Source organism: Prionailurus viverrinus, chromosome C1 (genome assembly GCF_022837055.1).
Source record: "Prionailurus viverrinus isolate Anna chromosome C1, UM_Priviv_1.0, whole genome shotgun sequence".
Lineage (NCBI taxonomy): Eukaryota > Metazoa > Chordata > Mammalia > Carnivora > Felidae > Prionailurus > Prionailurus viverrinus.
In genome coordinates, this window is record NC_062568.1 from 22,954,408 (window position 1) to 22,977,614 (window position 23,207).

The following is a 23,207-nucleotide window of genomic DNA, read 5'->3' on the forward strand; positions in this document are numbered from 1 at the left end:
AGGTCATGATCTCACAGTTAGTGAGTTCAAACCCATGTCAGGCTCTGCACTGACCGCACGGAGCTGCTTATGCTCTCTCTCTCTCTAACTAAATAAATAAACTTGAAAAAAAAATATTGACAACCATGAGAAATTTGTTGTAGAAATGGGGGTTTGTTTCCAATTATTTTAGCATAGATGTTTAGGTTCAAAAATTTCTCTTTTCTGACCATATTTTTACACTCAAAATAAGAAGTAGCAAGGAATTACACAAGCATTTCCAATCTGAGGAAACAATTCAACTTCAGAGAGCTAAATGTTAAAATCCAAACCTCAGGTGAAATCATAGAACAAATTGTTTCATCTTTATAATAATGATTTTCTAGTTACTACAACATAATGAAACCTCACAATTATTTATTTACTTACCTATTTTTTACTTTTACATAATTTATTTACTTTTACATAATGCCTCTTTAGGGCTAAAATTTAATTTGGCTTTAAAAAAATTTTTTTAATGTTTATTTATTTTTGAGAGAGAGAGAGAGAGAGAGAGAGAGAGGCAGAGCACGAGCAGGGGAAGGGCAGCGAGAGAGGGAGACACAGAATGTGAAGTAGGCTCCAGGCCCTGAGATGTCAGCACAGAGCCCAATGCAGGGCTCGAACCCAAAAACCATGAGATCATGACCTGAGCTGAAGTCAGATGCTTAACCGACTGAGCCACCCAGGCACCTCAAATTTGGCCTTTAATTATATCCAAAAGAGTAAACCTCAACATCCATTTTAAAAAAGCATTTCATTTCTTAGGTACTGCCACTAATGGATTTTAGCAATGCTTTACCTTATTTTTCCTTTTATATCAAATGTCTTTTGAATATGGCCATTATTGTTTGTGAGTCAGTAGAATACAGCTTCAAATAAGACAGCTAAAAATAATGCATTCATTTTGTATCACTCAGAGAAGAAAACTTTTTCACAAATATGGCATAAACATAACAAGCGTTTTTTCTGAGGTGGACACAAGAATGATATTTATTAACAAAGGGAAATAATAACTAGTACGTGGCCTGGAAGTACACGTGCGAGTATGATCAACACAATCGTTCCCTGCAAACAAATATCTGTGAGAAGCTTCTTCACAGTTAGAAACCATGGAAAAAATACAATGATATCAGGAAATAAATTTGCATCCTCGGTCTGTTCTTTCCATAATAAGCATTTTAAATTCTAGTAGAAAGATGTTTTGGAATGTGTGAATATCCCCCTGCCCCCCACCGAATATAGTTCAAGCACCTGAAAAGGTTTAGTGAAATACTACATTACTGGTTAATAGCACAAGCATATAGGCTTTAAAACGTTAAAAAAAGAAAGAGAAATAAATAGAGCAGAACGTCCATGTTATAAATGCCAAGAAATGCCACCTTGGAAGTTGCACATTATGCTACAGGGAAGAGCAGTCTGATGTAGTTCCTTTGAAAGACTACAAGCTTTATTTAAATTGGGTGTGGTGGTACTGAGGGAGAAAACGAGAAATAAAAGGAACCGACCAAAAAAAGTGTGGGGAGGGGGTGTGGGGAAAATGAGAAAGGGTGGAACAAAACCCACACCACGTCCCCTCCGCCGTGTGGGACCGACGAAGCCAGAAGGACAGGCTGGCGTGAGATCCTACGGCCCAGCTCTCCAGCCTGTGCTTGGATTCCAGACGGTGACTACCTCCTACCTTTTTGGTCAGCAGGGTGAGGGGGCACATGTGGGTACTTGGAGGGCTTCTTGATATGGAAGTTCACGTTGTCCAGCTCCACGTTCAGGCTGATGGACGCGGCTGAGTCACTGTCCACTGTGGACTGGAAACTGCTGACTGATGTGCGCTTGCTAGGACTGGCAGAATCTTTTAGTGTTGGGGAGGGGAAAGAAATATAGGGAGAGGAGGGGAGTAAAAACGGGTTTCATCAGGGTATTGGAGGAAAGGAGAAAAATGTTTTTTTAATATACAAGCCCAATGTGCAATACCAAAATGGATACAGTATTTTCACGTACTTCTGTGTAGCCTTAATAAAATTTGAACATATTAAATATAAAATGAATTTTTTAAATGGAGAAATATATTGGAGGTTCTGCAGAGAGAAAGTCTGATATCATAGTGAAGAGGTGAGAAAGTTGTCTGCTGCGATATTATTAGCTCAGAGTTATTTTTAAGCTGCTGCAAACTAGAGACTATGGCAAAATCTGAAAACGCCAGTAGCCTAACAAGTTGGTTTCTTAAGAAAATACTGTATCTAGAACAAGGATTGCTATCAGATGTTTACGTTTAGTTGGAGCCAAAATACTTAAAGTAGGATTCTTTCAACTAAACAAACAAAACATTCATTTTATCAGACATACACAGTAATGAGTCATAAAAATTAAAATGTTAGAAAGTTTAAACTCACTAGTCAAATTATCGTCACCTTCTTCAGCTATCTGTTCCGTGTCACTGTCATCAAACTTTATGTCTTTAAACCACGATGGCTCAGAGTGTCCTTCCACAGAGTTCACGGAGTCGCTGTCTGGAGAAGGGGTCTCGGAAAATTCTGTACTCTGGAAAGATCAAGACAAGAGCCAAGTCATTCACTTTCAACGGCAACGCTGTGAGGCTGTCACACTACAAATAAACGCTAGCCCAATACTTCTACAAAGCTAACCACTCAAGAGATTTACATAAAAATAAGCTAATTAATACAAACTAAGTTGCAAACCAACGTTATGCTGACAATTCCACTCTTAAAATTATAATTCTCATTAATCAGTAGATTTAGGCAGCACATTATGAGCAGAACATAATATACAGATTTTACAGTGTTTCATTTCCACCTTTTTAGTCCTGAGAGTGAACATGGCTTAGAATTTATTCTAATCCTATGTCAATGCTAGGACACATTCTGGAAAGCAACTGTTAAATTTTAACAAATAATACCATACCTTTGTCTTTTCTGACCTCTGAGTTTCCACTTTTAGCTCACAAAGGTACGACTAAACATTATACACAACAAATTAACATAAACCAAAAGTGAAAGCTTATCTGCTTAAAAAGTTCTATTTTAAATAATTTCCACTTCCCTAATTAAAAGACATATACACACCCATCATTTTACCATTGCTATACAATACTGCTAATGCGTCAAAATCTACTGCATGGGTGATACTAAATTTTTTCAATCGTTTAATTACGTATACTCTCTCTTAGTCCTAAAACCACAGGCACAGTAAAACTGAAAACCATTAAAGGTAAATAACAGGCAATGATAATACAGGGTCAAGCTTAAGAAAAGCCATACCAATTGAAAAGTGTCTCATTCCAATTGGTTTTTCATACCACTGCTACCAAGTAAACCTGTGTTTAACTTTCAAACAACAGAGAAAACATGTTAGGAAAATGTATCTGTGAGTAATTCAACTACTTTTTATTCCCACTGATCAAGAACGACTTCCCAAGCGAGCTATGTGCTCACTGGCAGACACGGAAAACTACCTGCAATGGCCTGTACAGCGCATACTCATCCCTGAAAAGCTGGTCGTGATGACTGACACAGTCCAGCCAACGTCCATCGACCATGGCTTGTCCAATTGCTATAGCTTGTGCCCTGAATTAAGACCAAAAAATTAAAACTTTTAAAAGTTAGGATAATTTCACAGGTACAAGATGAGACACAAGATGAATTTTCTTTCCATTCTAATCAGTTGAAATTTCAGATGGTCCATGGAGAGGTGAGGGGTAAAAGAAGCAAGACCTGGAGCTATATTAAAAGATTTTTCCAGATACCAGAATAAAGGAGAACCTGCTGATAAGGCAGTCCTACCAAAAACTAATTTTATTTACAACAAACATGTATGAAGTGCTCAAGTGCTCAGTGCGAGCATACCTCTGTACTTACTAGAATAAAAAAAAAAAGGATAACATGGTTCCTGCCCTCAAGGAGCTTACAGTCTTGATGAGATGACAATACCACGTATTACAGACATAGGTATGAAATATATATACATAAATACATGAAATAGACACATTTTATTTATATGGCATTTCGCAATTTATAAAGCTCTTTAGCCCATATTATGAAATAATATCCTCAGGGCTTCTTCACAGGACCATATATTTTCCTCACATTGGAATTGAGAGCTCTAAGTCTCAGAGAGATTAAATAAACTGAGTAAAGGCACAAAACTAAGAGAAATACAGGCACAACTGGAACCCAGGGCTTCACTGCTAACCCTTTTACTCTCTCTTCCTACATACTTGTTTCTTCCCAGGAAAGGAGCAGCAGCTAATCTAATCAAGTAGAACAGCTTAGGGATGTGATATCTTGAAAGGTAACAGGACCTGTCTCTTCTTCACAAATGAATCATGAGGCGAGCTAGGATACTCCAGGCATGACTTATGGACTCAATTCCCAAGATAGGTTGTAATGTCCAGATTAGGGAACAGTAGCAGGAGAATCCACTGTGCTTTTAATATCTAGCTACATTCCCCAATCCTGCTTAATCAGAGAGCTTTGTGTTGTGGGAATTACTACAAACTTCTGCTTTTAGTAAATAAGGTAAATTGCGACCCCATTTGGCTCCTTGCATCTATCTGCTACTATCTAAAAGCTAGGAGGGAGAAGGGGTGACTAATTAGCACCCTAAGCACCAAATGCAGAAACAAATAGCACCCTATTCACAAAACATAACATTTGCTCCTCTTACTTATATCTCAATGTTATAGCCTCATTATAAATAAATAAATAAATAAATAAATAAATAAATAAATAAATGTCAAAAAGTCTTTCCTAAGATTACATTACCTTGTAGCAATGTGCCCATTGCGGATCAACCAGTTGACTAATTCTTTTCCCACAATGCAGTTGGGATGCGTTCTCAGCCAGTAACGGTGATCCTGAAACTCCATTCCACTACTGTGATGGCAGATTTTCTTCCACAGGTCCTTTAACTGAACACTGTCCTAAAATCACATTATAAGCAAATAATTACTCCTGAGAAGGATATGACATACCTTTTCAAATTCTCTCCTGTGATTTTTAGACTCATAAAAGGAAATTCAACTTGAATTTGTCAGAGCTAACTCCCTTGATTTAATAGAAATGACGTGCATGGGGAACAGCTTGAACTCAGCTCATCTAATTTCAAACATAACGTTTTCTCTTAAAAACCACCATTCCTAATCAATTTTTTCAGTCAATGGCGTGTATGATCAGTCCCCTAGTTATCTAAGTACAACACTGCATACTCCTCACTGGAGACAGGGCAAGGGAGAGGACACAATCATCAGTCACACTAATCTGTTTCTTGTGCCCTTCACTCCACCAGCTTCTCACCATTCTCACCTATACCTAGCTGTCTGGTGAATTTTCCTGAAGAAAGGCCTTCAGTGCATTACTCCCTGCTCAAAAACACTCCCAGCACCTACAGATTCAAATCTAAACTTGTAAAGGCTGAATTCACCATGTTCTACCAGGTGACCCCAAGTAACTTCCATTCTCACTGCCCACAGACTCTAACTTAATCTCTCCCCCAACCTCACCTAACTTATAAACCCTACGTTGGTCCATGGAAAATGTCATGTTCCTTTTCACCTCTATACTCTGTCACACCTTTAAACAAGATTTATTTTCCTCATTGCCTTACCTAAATCCATTCCATCCTTCAAGGTCCGGGTCAAGCCCTTCAGTTGAAAGCCTTTCCTGACTCCCTCACTACTAAGGATCTTTGTATTTATTACTAAAGTATTACTTGTTTTACTATTTAGGACTTGTCCATCAGCCTCAATTCTACCTTCTGAATTGTAAGCTTGAGAACAGAAGCCATTTTCATTTCTTTAAGTCACTCACAGGATTAAACACGGTTATCTGACACACAGATAAATTCAATAAACAACTGATTATTATCTCATATAAACATACAATAGTAAATGTACGCAAAGCATTTCATGTGTATGCAAAACATCTTTCAAAGTTTAAAAGCAATCTGGGACCTAACTAAAAGTGGAACTCTTATTATATAGATACCTGAATTCTGATCTTACCAGATGAAAGGGGTCAAGCAAATATTAATACAAATATGTGAGCATGCAATGCTTAACCACTTTCTTAGGTGATTATAATAAAAACTTTATTTCCTCTATTAACTTATATGCTAAGTGGCTTTTTGTAGGTTTCTTAAAAAGAAAAATCAATAAAATAAACAATCTTCATGCTCAAACTAGCAATGGGTCAAAGATACTGGACCAGTACCAGAAGAATTTTGCGTTCATCCTCAGTGGTCTCTGTCCTAACGTATGTCCGGTTAGCCTGGGGACTAACAGATGTCTCATATGAAGACACCATGGGAGAGCCAGATCGATCTAGTGACAGGTTAGTAATGCTGGCTGATCTGGAAATAAAAACAAAAAGTGAAAACACAATTGTAAATTCTTCATCGATCAATTACAGTGAAAATTCATTTTTAAATAAATGCTTACTTGCCAACATTAAGGGTACTTTTATTTTTTTTTTTTAATTTTTTTTTTCAACGTTTATTTATTTTTTGGGGGACAGAGAGAGACAGAGCATGAATGGGGGAGGGGCAGAGAGAGAGGGAGACACAGAATCGGAAACAGGCTCCAGGCTCTGAGCCATCAGCCCAGAGCCTGACGCGGGGCTCGAACTCCCGGACCGCGAGATCGAGACCTGGCTGAAGTCGGATGCTTAACCGACTGCGCCACCCAGGCGCCCCTTAAGGGTACTTTTAAATGCAGTTATGATGGCTATGTATGATATTATCATTGGGAGAAGCTGACAGAAGAGTTATCTAAAAATTCTCTATACTGTATTTCCAACTTCTATGTTAGTTTAAAACTACTTCAGAATAAGTGTAAAGGAAAGGCACTATGGAAAAGATTACAGGAGAGTAATGTCAAATGTAGTTCATATATCAGTAATATTTCAAAGAAAACATATACAAATTCTTGTTAAAATGCTGAAAATTCGTGTGCGGTTTTTTTGTTTGTTTTTGTTTTTTTAGCTGACAAATATAAAGAATCACAGACTAAATGCAAAAATAATCTTGCAGATCAGCGACAGCAAACTATGGCCTACAGACTAAACGGTTTTTGTTATAACTGATAAACTAAGAGTGACTTCAGATGAACATCTATAATGTTCTGATAAAATACTAACTTTGAACCCCACTAAGCAAATGTTACCCCCCTCAAAATAATTCCTTTCTTATTAGACCTACGTTATCTTCAATTATATTTTGAATTTGATCAATTAAAAAATGAGTGAAAATTTGTTTCCTCTCTTATATTCTGACATAATATCCTTAATTTTGTCTCTTGGCAAAGTTACCAGATAAATGATTTGTAAGTGGAATATCAACAGCATCAAGCAGGCTTCTATTTATTAAAAAATTATAGCTAAAAATTTAGTTAGCTTCTACTTAGAAAAACTGAACCCGAATTTTAGCTTCTATGTAAAGGGTAAAAAGGCAGGAGCATCTACAGTAAGTTAGATACTATATGACTCATTTAATCTGCACAGGCACACTATGGAGTAGGTACTAGTAAATCCATTCTACATATAAAGAAATCAAGAATCAGAGATTAAGTAATTTAAGAGAACTCAGCTAATAACAAGGCTGCCATTCAAAACCAGGTGTTAACTGAAAAACTGCTCTCCCCAGGTCAAAGATAAAGATCCTTTTAAAATAACTTAAGGGGTGGAGCACCTGGGTGGCTCAGTTGGTTAAGCTCCAACTTCTGCTCAGTTCATGATCTCAGGATCCACGGGTTTGAGCCCTGCATTGGGCTCTCTGCTGTCAGCATAGAGCCCGCTTCAGATCCTCTAATTCCTTCTCTCATTGCCCTTTCCCCGCTCATGCTCTCTCTCTCTCTCTCCCTCTCTCAAAAATAAACATTAAAAAAAAAAAATTCTTTTTTAAGTTTTTTAAAACAGACTCTCCAGTAGCTTCCCATTTCACCCAGAGTAAATGACAAAGTCCTTACACTTAACTGTAAGAACACTGTAGTCCAGGTACACGGGACCTCTTGTTACCCTTTGCCAGGTGTGCTCCTTCTAGGAATTTGTCGTTTCCTGTTTTTGCGGTACATTCTTCTACATGGTGAACATTCCACATGGTTCATTCCCTCACATCCTTGGGTTTTTGCTCAAATGTCACCTTCTCAGTGAGGTCTTCCCTGACCTCACTATTTAACATCTCAACCTCTACCCCTATGTTTTATTGCTTATTTGTGCTTTCAATTTTTGTGTTTGACTCTCTGCTGTATTCCACTATCTAGTTTATGGGTACTTAATGATACTTGTCGAAAGAACAAATTGAAAGTATGTTAAACCATAGTCATTCAGATGTCTAGTTCTCCAGGTTTATAACTACTTAGTCAACACTTAAGCTTGTAAAAAAGAAAGCATTTTCAGTGAAGAGGTGTGAACATTAGTAAGATCCAGTAAGGTGAAAACTGAGGAGGAAGTTTGCAGGTATAGAATGACTACAGGCAACTATTTCTTTTTTTTTTTTTTTTCAACGTTTATATATTTTTGGGACAGAGAGAGACAGAGCATGAACGGGGGAAGGGCAGAGAGAGAGGGAGACACAGAATCGGAAACAGGCTCCAGGCTCTGAGCCATCAGCCCAGAGCCTGATGCGGGGCTCGAACTCACGGACCGCGAGATCATGACCTGGCTGAAGTCAGACACTTAACCAACTGCGCCACCCAGGCGCCCCATCCAGGCAACTATTTCAAGGACTTTGGCTAAGAAGAAAGGAAATAATTGAGAATACAGGTCCTAGAGATGAACCATAAAGGAGAAATTTTTGTTTGTTTTTAACAGGTGACCTGAGTTTGTTTAAATGCTAACAGTAAGAAGTCAGCAAAATGACTATTAATGTACAAACATCAATAGGATAATTAATAAAAAATGAGCAGGGATGGGATCCAGAATACAAATGGAGAATTAGCTTGGTCAAGAGGTAGAAAAGAAAAAAAAAAAAAAAAATGAGCTCCAAATGTAATCAAGTTGGTAAGTGGTGGTAAGAGTTAAGGAAGTGCCCATCTGTTACCTCCTCTCTTCCCTATGAAATAGAAAATAAGGCCATCTGCTAAGCTAGAAGACAGAGGAGGCTGTGGGTTCCAAGATCTGAAGCCAGTGGAAAATACTAGAAAAGAGACACTGAAGAGAATGCAAGCCAGAGCTAACTAGCAAAAGGGAAAACAACAGTTTAATTCAGCTTTTAGAGCTAAGAAAGTATAACAATCAATCTCACCCATTTTCATCTGTTTGTTCTTCTCATTACTATGAAAAAAAGAAAAATTCAAACACAGAATATAAAGCTTTCATTTGGCAGCTTACCTATTTCGAGCAGGAGATTTCCCAGCATCTTCTTGAACAGATACAAGCCTTGTTGAAAGAGGAGTATTTGAGGAGTCTGGATGAATCAAACTATAAAGAAAGTAGAAAAATATGGAGATGCTTTGGGACAGTAACAAGCAAATCCAATTTCAATGAAGTGCTTTAACATTTAAAGGCTGATTGTGGGGCGCCTGGGTGGCTCAGTAGGTTGGGCGCCCAACTTCGGCTCCACTCAGGTCATGATCTCGTGGTTCATGCATTGGAGCCCCTCATCAGGCTTTGTGCTGACAGCTCAGAGCCTGGAGCCTGCTTTGGATTCTGTCTTCCTCTCTCTCTGCCCCTCCCCTACTTGCGCTCTGTCTCCCTTTCTCTCAAAAATAAAACATTAAAAAAAATTTTTTTTTAATAAAAGCTGATTGTTTTCCCCTGCAATGATGAAATTATGCATCAGTTTTATTTTATTTTAATTAAGGTAGAAACTATGTTTTTTTACATTAAGTGCATCAAATGCCAAAAGACTGGTAGTTTAAGTATATAGTATGCCCTTAAAATAATACATTGCTTGGATGGGTACTCCCAGCATTCCTTCATCAATCATATACACAAAACTGAAGTTACCTTGGGGGGAAATCCTGAATTCATGTATTTTATTCTCAGTCCCCATAACCCACTGGAATAGCACTGCAGAATCGGACAAACCTAGGTCCAAATGCAGGCTCTCCATCTGACTAGCTGTATGAACTTGGGTCCATCACTCAATCTCTCTGAACCTCAGCTTCTACATCTGTCAAAAGGAGAAAGCAGTGCCTATCTCAGAGATGGGAAAACCAAAAAGAGAATGAACATCAATCAGCACAGAACTAAAATTATTCTACCTTTGACATTAATCCTACATCTCTCAAGAAGCTTTCAAAATCTGGTTTATTAGATGATACTTGCCAATTCTGGGCTCACACAATAGGGCCAGGTACAACTAAAAGGCATTACTAGCTAACGTAAGCAAGAACTGAGAATTCCTACATTTTTTTATTGTTCTATTAAATGTAGAATCAATCTTTAAAATTTATAAAATACATGTAATGTATAAAGAATCATGATGCCACAAATAATAATGCACCATTAGCACTGACTCCGAGATGCTTATATTCCCCTACCCAATCCCGTTCCCCTCTGGTCTCTGAATGAAACTATGGTTGTAAATTTTGTATATAGCATTTTGTTCCTTTTCTTTAAGTTTACCACGTTTGTATACCTAGACAGTGTGGTTTTGTATATTCTTGAACCTCATAAATAATCACTGTTATATATGGGCCTTTCTTTTGTGCTCCACATTATGTCCCTAAGATTCATACACATAGAATGTAGCTATAACATAGTAATTCTTGACTTCTGTTTAACTTCATTAGCTATGTATTAATTCCTCATACCTTTAAGGGGTGATTGATAAAATAACTTGTAAGAAAGAAGTTAATTAAAACTCTAAGCTATTTGACATGGCCAGATTTAGTGTTACGCATAAGAATATAACTTAGCTAACAAAAAACAATCAGAAACTGATGAATTTATGATTCTAATTCAAACAATTCCAGGTAACTTCTAAGAGTTAATAACATCCTTCACTAGCAGGCGATGTTGCATATTTAGACCTATGGAAAAACATGAAATGTTCCTTAGGAAGGCAATATAATTCCATTTACACATATTATAAAAACAAACCTTAAGAGCATTCTCTTTCTCTAAGAAAGCTACATTAGAAATTAATCTCAGGGCGCGTCTGGGTGGTTCAGTTGGTTAAGCACCTGACTTCTGATCTGAGCTCAGGTCATGATCTCAAGATTTATGACAACGCAGAGCCTGCTTGGGATTCTCTCTCTCTCCCTCTCCCGGCTCGTGCTGTCTCCCCCTCTCCCTCTCTCAAAATAAATAAACTTAAAAACAAAAGGAAATCATTAATCCCAATAACTTCTGTTGCCTATTCAAGAAATATTATCAAGATCATATATACACCTTACACTGTTCTCCGTGCCAGTGGGTAGAACAGTGAGCAAGAATGATACAAAGTCTCTCCTCTTGCAGAGCTTACATCCTAATTAGTCAATATAATCACAATAAACATTCTGTGATCCTTTTGAAGAAAGCCAAAGAAAAAGGTGGGGAATTTGTAGGAAATAATAAAAGAAGATAAATAATAACTGAAGGCTCTCATGGGTCACAAGACTATCTGTAGCTCTCAAATATAAATAAAATTGTAGTTAAGTGATAGTACCTTTGCCAAGCAAAATCATCCTCCAAAAATATGTTGCGGCTGGCTTTTCTACTTCCAACCGGTGTTCGAGGTTCATTTGGATCAAGTACAGACACAGAGGAAGCAGAATCTGAAAGAGCATTCAAGTCTTCCCCAATGGAATTACTGTCTGTGGAATGAGCATAACTTAAGGCTATTTTTCTACAGTATGTGCAAGCTCGGAGGTCCCCTAAGAGGGAAAACAAAAAAAGAAAATTAACTCAAAAGATAACAATAACAATTTAACACAACACATTAAATTCTTGGGTTAACAGTTACTCGAGTAACAGGAAAACGTCTTCAAGTAAAGACCACCAAAAAAGAGGTTTTAAAAATGCAAAATAATTTTGTTGGCTCATTTATATATTTTAAAAACCATCATTATGATAAATTCACCCACGCATCCAAATTACCTCAAATATTTATTAATGAGTTAAGAAAATAGCACTCTGATACTAGAAAACTCTATTTTTAAAAGAGTATTTTTCGGGGCGCCTGGGTGGCTCAGTCGGTTAAGCGTCCGACTTTGGCCCAGGTCATGATCTCGCAGTTCGTGAGTTTGAGCCCCGCGTCAGGCTCTGTGCTGACAGCTTGAAGCCTGGAGCCTGCTTCAGATTCCGTGTCTCCCTCTCTCTCTGCCCCTCCCCAGCTTATCAGATTCCGTGTCTCCCTCTCTCTCTGCCCCTCCCCAGCTTACGCTCGCACTCTGTCTCTGTCAAAAACAAATAAACTTAAAAAAAAAAAAGAGTATTTTTCAAAAAAAAAAATGTATTTTTCAAGATTCTAAAAGTGAAACAAGGGGCAGTAGGCTCAAGGGAAAAAAAATTCAAATAGATTAAATAACCAATACAAATGAAAACAACATATTTTTCCTCAGCAAGAAAAGAGGAAAAGAGGAAAAGAGGAAAGCATTACGGAGGTCTCCATTGTGAAGTCCTAAGAGGGGCCTCCACAAGGGGGCACCATTGTAAAAACAAACAGAAAATGGGCTTACACACAGTATGAAGCACATAGGTGAAACTATTACAGAAATTCTTATAATGAACGTTAGTATGGAAATGAAATATTCTTCAGAGAACAAACAAGGTAATTTAATACTCTCGTACATTGTAAATTTTTTTAGAACACAGCCCCACCCAAATGTTTTCATTTCTACCCTGATTTTCTGTAACCACTATTCATGTGATTGATTTTGTAACAGTTTAGTGTACTAAAAAAAAAAAAAAAAGATAACTAAACTTCACAAATAACATGTTATTTAACAATTCTACCTTAATTTTTTTTACCATTAGCATTAGAAAACTGAAGTGACATGGAACAGAAGATTTCTTAAAAGCACCTGTACTCTGTTTTTACCATAATTACTACCAAGTATAGTAAATGGTGTTTTATGAGGCACCCGAATGGTTCAGTCAGTCAAGCGGCCGACTTCGGCTCAGGTCATGATCTCATGGTTTGTGAGTTCAAGACCCGCATCGGGCTCTGTGCTGTCAGCTCAGGGCCTGGAGCCTGCTTCAGATTCTGTACCACCCTCTCTCTCTGTCCCTCCCCCACTCATGCTCTCTCCCTGCCTCAAAAATAAATAAACATTAATAAATAGTGTTTTAGGTTTTTTTCATTTTAACACTACAACTATGTAGTGCTCAGTTTTTGTTAAGTTATGCATATATTTTAAGCAAAATTAAATACCACTTGTTGCATTAAAACTAAAGAAAAATATATCCACTGCAAACAGGACTACAAAAAGTGACCTCCAGTCTGGGATAAATGACAGTGTTAGGACATACCACCATCAGCTGACCAAAGTAGAATTGCAGTAAGGAAGTGAAATCACATCCTGCAGAAAGGTCTTTAAGTTCCCACAACAAAGGCTTGGTTTGTTTCTTACTCTAAGGAGAGCTCCCTTAACCAGTCAGCGATCAGAATAAAAGTGACCAGACCAACACAGCCAAGCCTGAACTTGAAAGTTTTCATTTCATGAAGAGTCTTTATCAGCAAGTGCCTGCTGAACACATGCCTGTGTTATGTGATGGGATACAAAGATCGATGAGACAGCTCTCCCGCCAAAGAACGCAGTCGGCTGCGGTGAAAGACACATCTAATGAAGAAGTTACATGACAGATACAGAGATATTACTGCTACTACACCAATAACTGTTCGATATTCATTCATCCCTTCCCATGTGCCATACATTATTCCGGGTACTTTTACGTTTATTCACAACTACAACATACAACTGCATCCAGCATGTCTTATCCCATTCGCAATGGGTTGGTTAATTTTATGTGTCAACTTTATGTTTGGTCAAATAGTAGTCTAGTTGTTGCTGCGAAGGGTTTTTATAGATATGATTAACGTACACAATCTGTTGACATTAAGATTACCCTCCATAAAGTGGGTGGGCCTCCTATCTTAAAAGATTTTTGTCAATTTAGCAGGTATAATGAGATAGACTGGTTGCTCCTAACTGCACTAGACAAAGTGGGGGAAAGAAAAGAATGACCTCAGAAAGTCAAATTCCCAGGTCAAGAACTGTACAAATTACCTAGAAGTTCCTATGTCTTCCCTGAAAGAAACCACTATCTCCTATAGCAAAAGAGCTGAAAATCAAACTAAGAGTTTCATCCTGCAAGTGGCTAAATTACAACTCACACTGAATTATTAATCTTGTAGTATGACGGCTACTAAAATAAGGGCACTGATTAGGAAGGAATGGAATCCTGAAAAGTAGAATGGGGATATATGAAAAGATCCTGATGAAGCAGGGGACACTAAACCCCAAAATTCTGCTGAGTCTTCTTTGCCTTTCTTAGCCTTCGCACCCTGTCAGAGATTAACCCTGCTTTGCCTGAGAAATCCAAAATGGCCTGAGTTTGCTACCTTACCAAACACTGCTTTATTCTCCTCAGGACCCACTCCCACCACCCTCTTTGCTTCTAGAGTTATAACATGACTCAAGTCCCCACAAGCCCTGAAAGGTAAGGTATAGTGCGACCCATGAGAAGGTGCACTACACTCCAAAAGAACTACATGATTTTTCTAACTTACAGGGACAGAAACTCAGGGAATAGGTGTGGAAGCAGACATCAAAGATATAGAATAGTGGAAAGAACATAAAGTAGGACCAAGCTGATTTTTGATATGAGCCCACTAAGCAAAGATTCTGGATGGAATATCATAGCTTAAGGGGTAAAAAAAAGGGCTCTAAGAGTCTGGTTGGTTGGTTGGTTGGTTGGTTGCCTGGCTGAAACATGGACCAAAAGCAGTTTATACTAAAAGAAGCTGAAAGGCCAGAACTGCCCTGGTATACAATGAAGGAAGGGATGCAAAGAAATAGCAAGATTATAATGTCAAGAGTGAGCAAGACCTGCTCACTCACCCAGGAGGATCTGGAGCCTATGCCTTTCATGACCATGAGAAATAAATTTGTGAGGGGAGCCCCAGCATCCCTGTAGAGCTTTGTGGTCACTGTTCTCTGTAGGTCAGAAATTACAGTGGGAAAACTGCTGCCACTGAATTGGAAAACCTAAATGCAATGGAGACCATTAGATCCCAGGGTGGCGGGGGCCAAGTGGTGGCACTTCATCGCCAATGACAAGGTGGGCATGCATACCACAATAGACAGTAGAGTCAAAGCAGCAATCAGAATAGTCTGACTTATAGTGACCTGTGGCATTGATCATGGTGTTCCTAGAAGCGAATTCAATGGGCAGTCCACTAAATTCTTACTTGATTTGTAGAAGAACTCTAGATCAAGTGGACAGTAGTCTAACTTAAATCAAAAACAGTCATGGCCCTTCAATTCTCAGACTTGAGCCATTTATAGACCTAGAATTCCATGAATGAAGCAGGAAGGCTGGGTCCCCTTGAGGAAGAACTCCGCTACACTGCCAAAAATGTATACAGCCTTCCCCAAAGGGACCTACAGTCTTTTATCAGGGTGACTGTGCATTGAGAAAAACGTTAACAGTCAAACTTTGGGGAAGTTACTGGACTTTGGCTCTTAAGTGACACTAATTCCAAGGGACCCAACATTTTACTGTAGTCTGCCAGTCAGAGTAGGGGCTTACAGAGGTCAGCTGATCAACAGCATTTTAGCTGAGATCCATCTTCTAGTGGGTTCAGTGGTTATTCTGTCATTATTCCTCAGTTCTCAAATATATAATTGGAATAAACATACTCAGCAAATGGCAGAATCTCTACATTAGTTCCCTGACCTGTGAAGTGAGAGCCATTATGGTAGTTCTGGCCTCCAGAACTGTGAGAAAGTAAATTTCTGTTGTTGTAAGCTACTCAGTTTGTGGTATTTTGTTATGTCAGCCCTGGGAAACTGACACACCAACCATATTAACAAGACTGGATTTTATCCTAAGGGTAATGGTCGCTCTGAAAGGGTTTCAGGCAGGGGAATATCCTGACATGATCAAATTAGCATTTAACAAAGAATAATGACCAGAATGTGGAAAAGGAATTAGACAAAGCAAAAAACTAAAGGTAAAAAAAAAATCTTTTAAAGGCTATAGCCATAAACCTGATGAGAGACAACTGAACTCTGAAATCTGTAGCAGTTTAGCGATGGGAAAAAAAATGAGTAAAGCTAAGAGGAAGATCTGCATGGTAACAAAAATAATTTGAGAGACGCCGAGAGGGTTTCTCTTTTTGGAAACTTCTGTCCACCTTGCACTCCCAAATCACTGTATAAATCCACACATCATTATTTTTTTCTGCTTCAACATATAATTTTAAATCTCCATATTGCTACAACTCATGAAAGAACATGAGTAAGATGCAATTTTCTAAAGCACAGTATCATACAACTCAAGGAAGATCTGCACTTTGTAAAATGAAAACTCTTGTGGTAATATACACTAGTAATGTCCCCTAACCATCTTGTCTAACAAATATTAACACTCCTATGGTCTTTGCTAGCACCTATGGCACACTATCTTTTACCCTAGTTATTTATGAACATGTCCACCTACTTTATTATTTGACTGTAAAGTCCTTTAAAACAAAGCTGTATCTCCCTCACTTGTGTCCCCCATGTCTCACACATGAAGCTCCAAAATAAAAACTGTCTTCACATTGGTCCTGTATTATAACGACTTACAGTTACGATCTTTAAAAACTGTAAAACTTTCAATGAAATGCATTTACCCGTATAGCCCATAAATTTTCCAGGGATTTCTTGATTACAGCAACGACTGCAAAAAATCTGCCCACACAAGCGGCAATGGTGTCTGCGCCTAAAGGTTGTAAATTTCTCACTACAGTCGTAGCACTCTTTACACTGGCTGTCTGGCATCCAGTATTGCTTCAGGTCGCTATCCTGTAACAATAAAAATATGCGAAATCGGAAATATGAAAAGATGCAATGACAAATATAGTGCTAATCAATACCCTACGAGGTTTCTTTTGCAGAAACTGACAAACCATTTCGAGAATTCATGTGGGAATGGAAATGGCCAAAATGACCAAGGCAATCTGAAACAAAAACAAAGTTGAAGGACTTACATTACCAGCCATCAAAATTTATTCTGAAACTATGGTAATTTTAGACAGAAAATCAGTTCAAGGATAGAAAAAAACGGGAGCTATATAACAGAAAAGAGAGCCCTGGTACACCCGCACACATGTTATGTGGACTCGTGACAAGATTTATAATGCCATCAGTGAAGAATGGTCTTTCAAAACCAAAATTGGTGCTGGGTCCATCTAGACATCCATGAGAAAAAAATAAAGCTTGACCCCAAAACTTCACATGAATAATGAAGTTTCTTGAAGAAACTATGGAAGACTATTCACTGACGGTGAGCTAAATAAATACCTCTTAAACAGAAAAGCACTAACTTAAAACAAAAAGCACTACCCATAAAGGAGAAAAAAATTTATAAAATTAAGAACTTACATGTAAAAATACACATTCATAGCTGAAGGAAGTACTAACTGGACATTCTTTCAGGCAGCATTATGCCAGTTTTAGTGGGTATGGCATGAGGCCCATAGAAATATTTGATAAATGATCTTCTCAAGTACCTGGCTTTTCCCCTCCATGATTTCCTTGAGGCGTTTTAATACCGTGCTGAGGCTTCGAAGCTGAACAGCTGTACGAGGGTCATGACCTCCAAAGGCAGGCTCTGCTTTCCTTCTTGTGTCTGAGTCAGATTTACCAAAAAAAAAAAAAAAAAAAAAAAAAAAAAAAAAAAAGCAACCGTGTTATTAGTCCTTACTGTCTATGCAAAAACAAGGCATATATGAAGATATATATGTGATGTATAGTGCCTTTTACTATTAACATAAATTTATGTTCTCCCAGCCAGTGATATGGATTGAGAGTTAAAACTAGTCTTTATAGGGGGTGCCTAGGTGGCTCAGTCGGTTAAGCATCCAACTTCAGCTCAGGTCATGATCTCACGGTACATGAGTTCAAGCCCCGTGTCGGGCTCTGTGCTGACAGCTCAGAGCCTGGAGCCAGCTTTTGATTCTGTGTCTCCTTCTCCCTCTGCCCCTTCCCCGCTCGTGCTCTGTCTCCCTCTCTCTCAAAAATAAGCAAACATTTAAAAAAACAAAACAAAAACTAGTCTTTATAAAGGTAAGAGGCTGTTGAAAGTATTTCTTACTACCATGTAAAACATTGCTTCATAGGCCAGTAAGGGCTACCTAACACAAGCACTGTCTAAAAAGACCACTGAGAGTTTTGAGGCCTCTGCCAGATGTACTGCTTAAATGGCCCCAAAATTCATTAATGATTTATTGGGCTCTTTGGTCCCAAGCCATAATCAATACCGGCTAGAAATTTAGCAGAAGAAAAGGCAACCCCTGTGAGTTAACCTAGCTTAGCCTCTATAGTCAAACAGTAAGCAACAGTCCAGTTCAGTCTACACACAAACCACCTAAGCCTCATTGAGCAGATGATCAGAAAGTTTAATAACCCAGCCCCCAAAGACTCTGACATAGTTCAGAACATCCAGGGTGGTAATTTACCCACAAAAGTCCCTCCCTCAAGTCTAAACAGATAAAAATGCCAAAGAATTGCTAGAACTCCAATCCTACCCTTTCCTGCCACCTCCTTAACCCTGCATCTCCAACTGGAAGGGATCACTTACACTTTAAATAGCAATACTTATGCCAGTCCTATCAACAGTAAAACAAACCCAAATTCAGTTTTGTAGCCAAAACGGGTGTGCCCACCAAAGCTGTCATGTTATTTCATTTTGGAGCCAGATTACCACTGAAGCTACCACCTATTCCTGGCTCTGGCAGTTACAAAACCTAAGTCAAGCGAAGGTGGCTTGACAAAAAGGCTGACATCTCTGTTAGCTTAAACTCATTAACCTAATAACCTATGGCAGATCAGGATGGAAAATACATCACCTTAAATCTTCTCAAACTCACTTATTTGCTAGTTACCTTAGCTGTTCTTTGTCTGGGCTGGATGGGACAGAAAGGATTACCAAGAAATGAGAGGTTGGCCTCTAAACTGACAAAGAACTCTAAAGACAACTGAATCACAGAAGTGATTATGGAAACTGTACCTGTTAGAAAACTTAAAAACTTTACCTTTCTATAAATAGTATTACCCTAATTTCAGCAGATAACTCAGATGTGTTGTTACTAGAATAAAAGGTACAAGTATTAGAATGACCAAAATTGTGAATATCACAATATAATAAAAAGCAACTCTCTGTAATTTGAGTTGAAAAAAAGAGGCAGACGAAGCTGTTAGAATTCCAATAGCTGTGCTCCCATGCAGGGACAACAAATAATCGTGAAGCCCCTTCTAGCTGCTTAGAGATATAAGAGAGTACTAATAGCATCATTCACTGGAGAAGGAAGAGCGGCACTGTTCCTGGAACCAACAGAATCACAGGTATCCGATGGAGGTGACAGAGATCTGAGAGGAAATCTGGTCTAGCACTCTGCCCTAAATAACCTTAGTTGTTTCTCCTGTAAAATGGATATTGCATAATTAAATGACTTTCCTAAAGTCACATAGCAAGTAAATTGTGGAATTGCAGCCTTTTGTTAGAAAAAGGAACTTGAGGGCACCTGGGTGGCTCAGTTGGTGAAGTGTCCGACTTCAAATCAGGGCATGATCTCACAGTTCCTGAGTCCAAGCCCCACATGGGGCTCTCTGCTGTCAGTGCAGATCCCGCTTCAGATCGTCTGGCCCCCACTCTCTCTGCCCCTCCCCGTTCATGTTCATTTTCTCCCTCTCTCTCTCTCTCAAAAATAAGCAAACATTTAAAAAAAAGAGAGAAAGAAAGAAAAATAAACTTGATCGGTCAGTCTCAGGCTTCTGAAGCTTAAATGCTTCTAGCAGCTAAGGTAGAATCAAAGAATCAAAGGGAGTTGAAAGAAAGTAAGGAGTAGTGGGGATTGCAGCAAACTAGACATTACAAGCTCCACCTTGTGATATTTAAATTCAAGTTCATCAAAACACCACGACAAGGTGTGGTAGGCTGTCAGTTTGTAACCCCTAAGAGATTAGATTCTAGCCCAACTCCTCAGTTTGACAAATAAAGAAATTCTATGCTTAATTCAGCATAGGATTTAGTCAGACCCCTCCACAAACACAGTAGTGTTTGCCAGAGGTCAGGTTCAAAAGCAAAGGAGCTTACTGAGCTTAAAGGTTAAAGCAAGGATGGCCTCCTTTCTCTCTCCCCCACTTCCCACCTTCTGATTCTTCCTTCCAAATGGCTGATGTAACCCAGGCAGAGGCTCACTGCTCTGGGAAACCTGCAGTGGTGATGCAGCCCGCCCCACTCCAGTCCTTAGGAGGTCGTAAACTGAGTCTGAACTAGCTAGAAGAGCTCTCTCGCCAACCACCATTACCTGTGCCTGCCCACTTTTCACTGGAGGATCTCACGGGGAAGACTGGCCAGACAAGACAAGATCTGGTGTTCAGGGACACTTGACTTCCAATGCTGCCCCCTCTATTATGTCACCTCTCACTGCCTTTCTTTTGCCCCCTTGAGCTGGGCAAGCCACTGTGCTGAGTTTAATAATCTAACAGAAACTGACTAACATAGAACTCTAACATAGAATCTAACATAGAACTGACTTTGTCTAGTCTCTCATTCAGACACTGATCCCCAGCCTATACTCATCAGAAAAGCATGAAAATGAAGGAGATGACTACAGTAGACCAGGACAGAGAACAAACAGGCAAGAGCTCAGCTTATCCAGCCACATTGACAGTCCGCATCCCAACAAGGACAAGAGGACAAGAGCAAGGGGCAGCCCACTAACGGAGTTGAGAGTTCTGCAGCCAGAGGCATGCACACCACATTACACTAGCCATCCCAAGAACAGATGCAGAATTAATTCACAAAGTTGAAACTAACCTGTATTCTCCTGGGGATGTTGCAAACTGTTCTCTTCTGAAACCCAAGCAAGTAATTAATCAAAAAAACAGTCAAGATATCTGTGCTTGGCCTAAGTTAAAATTTAACAAAATGCTTAAGAATTTTTTTTTTTTTTAGGTATCAACAAATTCTTTCACTATCTAGGTAACAGTTTCATGAATTCTGAAGAGCACCTGACTATTCCAAACAGCAGAAAAGTTAAGTCACTAAATAACCTGGGAAACACAATGTCTGGAAAAATCTAACACACAGAAATGAATGAAATAAGAACACTGTCTCACCTAATACTGCTGAAGATCGCCGCTGGAGTTCCTCATTAAGCTGTTTTTTATAAGGTGTAGGTGACCTCACAGACTGTGTTCTTGAAGGGAGCTGAGGGCTGGTCCAACTTCCACTTAGAGACGGCTGCTCTCCCTGGCCCCCTTCCACTCTCTCTGTAGCAAAGGAAAGCTTGGCATTATTTGCAAAACTAAGACTCAGAGTTCAGCAAAGAGAAGGAATAGATAAAACTGTTCTGAAGATAATGTATATACGTAATATATGCATAACTAAAAATTAGCTTAAAAAAAGATATTCAAGAAAGTGGCAAAATTATGGGCCAATATTTCTTCCTTGGCATGTGATCTTCAGTTTGTTTCACTTTTTCATTAGAAATACCTTGAGCATATTAAAGGAAATAGAATGTAAGCTTCACACAAAGGCGAAATTTTTTTTTATCGGCTTTGTTTATGGGATAGATCCCATGCACTATTAAAACAGTGCAATAGTGGATAATAGGTACTCAATAAATATTTGCTGAATAAACAAAAAGATTATTGTCTTATGATGACTAAATATAATGTGTAATCCCACATGAGATCCTGGAACAGAAAAAGGACTTTAGGTAGAAACTGAAGAATGAATACAACACATACTTTAGTTTATAATACTGTGTCAATAATGGTTCATTAATTGTAATAAGTGCACTATACTAACGTGAGATGTTAATAACAGGGAAAACTGGGTGTGGGGGGATATGAGAATCCTGTACCATCTTCCCAATTTTTCTGTAAATCTAAAAGCAAACAATAAAATTTTTCTAAAAAGTCATTACCTTAAAAATGGACTAACAGGAGGAGATTTCATAGAACTTTAAATTGACTACTAATAAAAGTCAGTTAATACTGGAGCACCTGGGTTGGCTCAGTCAGTTCCAACTCTTGGTTTTGGCTCAGGTCATGATCTCACGAGTTCATGGGATCAAGTCCCCTGTCAGGCTCTGTGCTGACAGTGCTGAGCCTGCTGGGATTCTCGTTCTCCTTCTCTCCTCTGCCCCTCCCCTGCTCTCTGAATGAATGAATAAATAAACAAACTTTAAAAAAAAAAAGTCTGTTAATACTATTAAAATTTCTTCTGAACTAATTAAACTATTAACCCTCAAGTTCCTTACAAGAGGGATTACTTTCTAATGCATTTCAAATAATACAGCCAAATATAAAGCAGAGATAATAGGCCATATTTAAAAAAAATTTTTTTTAATGTTTATTTACTTAATTTGAGTGACAGAGAGAGAAAGAAAACACCAGCAGAGAAAGCGAGAATCCCAAGCAGACTCCATGCTGTCAGTGCGGAGCCCAACGCAGGGCTCCAACTCAGGAACCGTGAGATCATGACTTAGGCTGAAGTCAAGAGTCAGATGTTTAACTGAATGAGCCACCCAAGGCGCCCCTATTTTTTAAAATTTTTCTTCCAGGTAAAAAAATACCTTACTTCAAAAGAGCTCACTTAAAAAGTACTTTTTCCCTTCTAGTTATGGAATGAAGAAGTCATGGATATAAAAGATACAGCATAGGGAATATAGTCAATGGTACTGCAGTAAAGCTGTATGGTGACAGATGACAGCTACACTTGGGGGAGCGGGGCATAATGTATAGACTTGTCAAAATCACTATGTTGTACACCTGAGACTAATGTAACATTAGGCGTCAGCTATACTTTAATTAAAGAAATAAAAATAAGCAAGATCCCAATTAAGGAACATTTTGTAAAATATTTGGCGTGTTCTCTACAAAAATGTCCATCTCACAAGACAGAGAATAGGAGACAAAAGATAGATGAAAACTATATGCAGTATGTAATCCTGGACCTGATCCTGGAATGGAAGTTTTGAGGGCAATGCATTTGTTTGGAATAGACTGTTGATTAAATAAAAGTCCTGCA

At 38.6% G+C, this 23,207-nt stretch overlaps 1 protein-coding gene across 8 annotated transcripts in view; it reads right to left on the bottom strand.

Annotated features, from left to right (window-relative positions):
* PIKFYVE (phosphoinositide kinase, FYVE-type zinc finger containing) overlaps positions 1–23,207 on the bottom strand; it is an 89,688-nt gene that overhangs the window by 55,966 nt on the left and 10,515 nt on the right. For 6 of the 8 annotated variants that reach the window (XR_007154717.1, XM_047870417.1, XM_047870415.1 and 3 more), the window contains exons 3-13: positions 21,290–21,442; positions 20,988–21,023; positions 17,677–17,795; positions 16,798–16,969; positions 11,623–11,830; positions 9,357–9,446; positions 6,243–6,381; positions 4,797–4,954; positions 3,488–3,599; positions 2,409–2,556; positions 1,700–1,867 (exon numbers count right to left, since the gene is read on the bottom strand). Coding sequence is in view for 7 of the 8 variants with exons in the window: in XM_047870417.1 (XP_047726373.1) it covers positions 1,700–1,867; positions 2,409–2,556; positions 3,488–3,599; positions 4,797–4,954; positions 6,243–6,381; positions 9,357–9,446; positions 11,623–11,830; positions 16,798–16,969; positions 17,677–17,795; positions 20,988–21,023; positions 21,290–21,442 (1,503 nt within the window). In the remaining variant the exon portion in view is untranslated. Of the gene's footprint in view, positions 1–1,688; positions 1,868–2,408; positions 2,557–3,487; positions 3,600–4,796; positions 4,955–6,242; positions 6,382–9,356; positions 9,447–11,622; positions 11,831–16,797; positions 16,970–17,676; positions 17,796–20,987; positions 21,024–21,289; positions 21,443–23,207 lie in introns of those variants that run through there. The other 2 variants (XM_047870420.1, XM_047870419.1) reach the window with 2 other exon arrangements.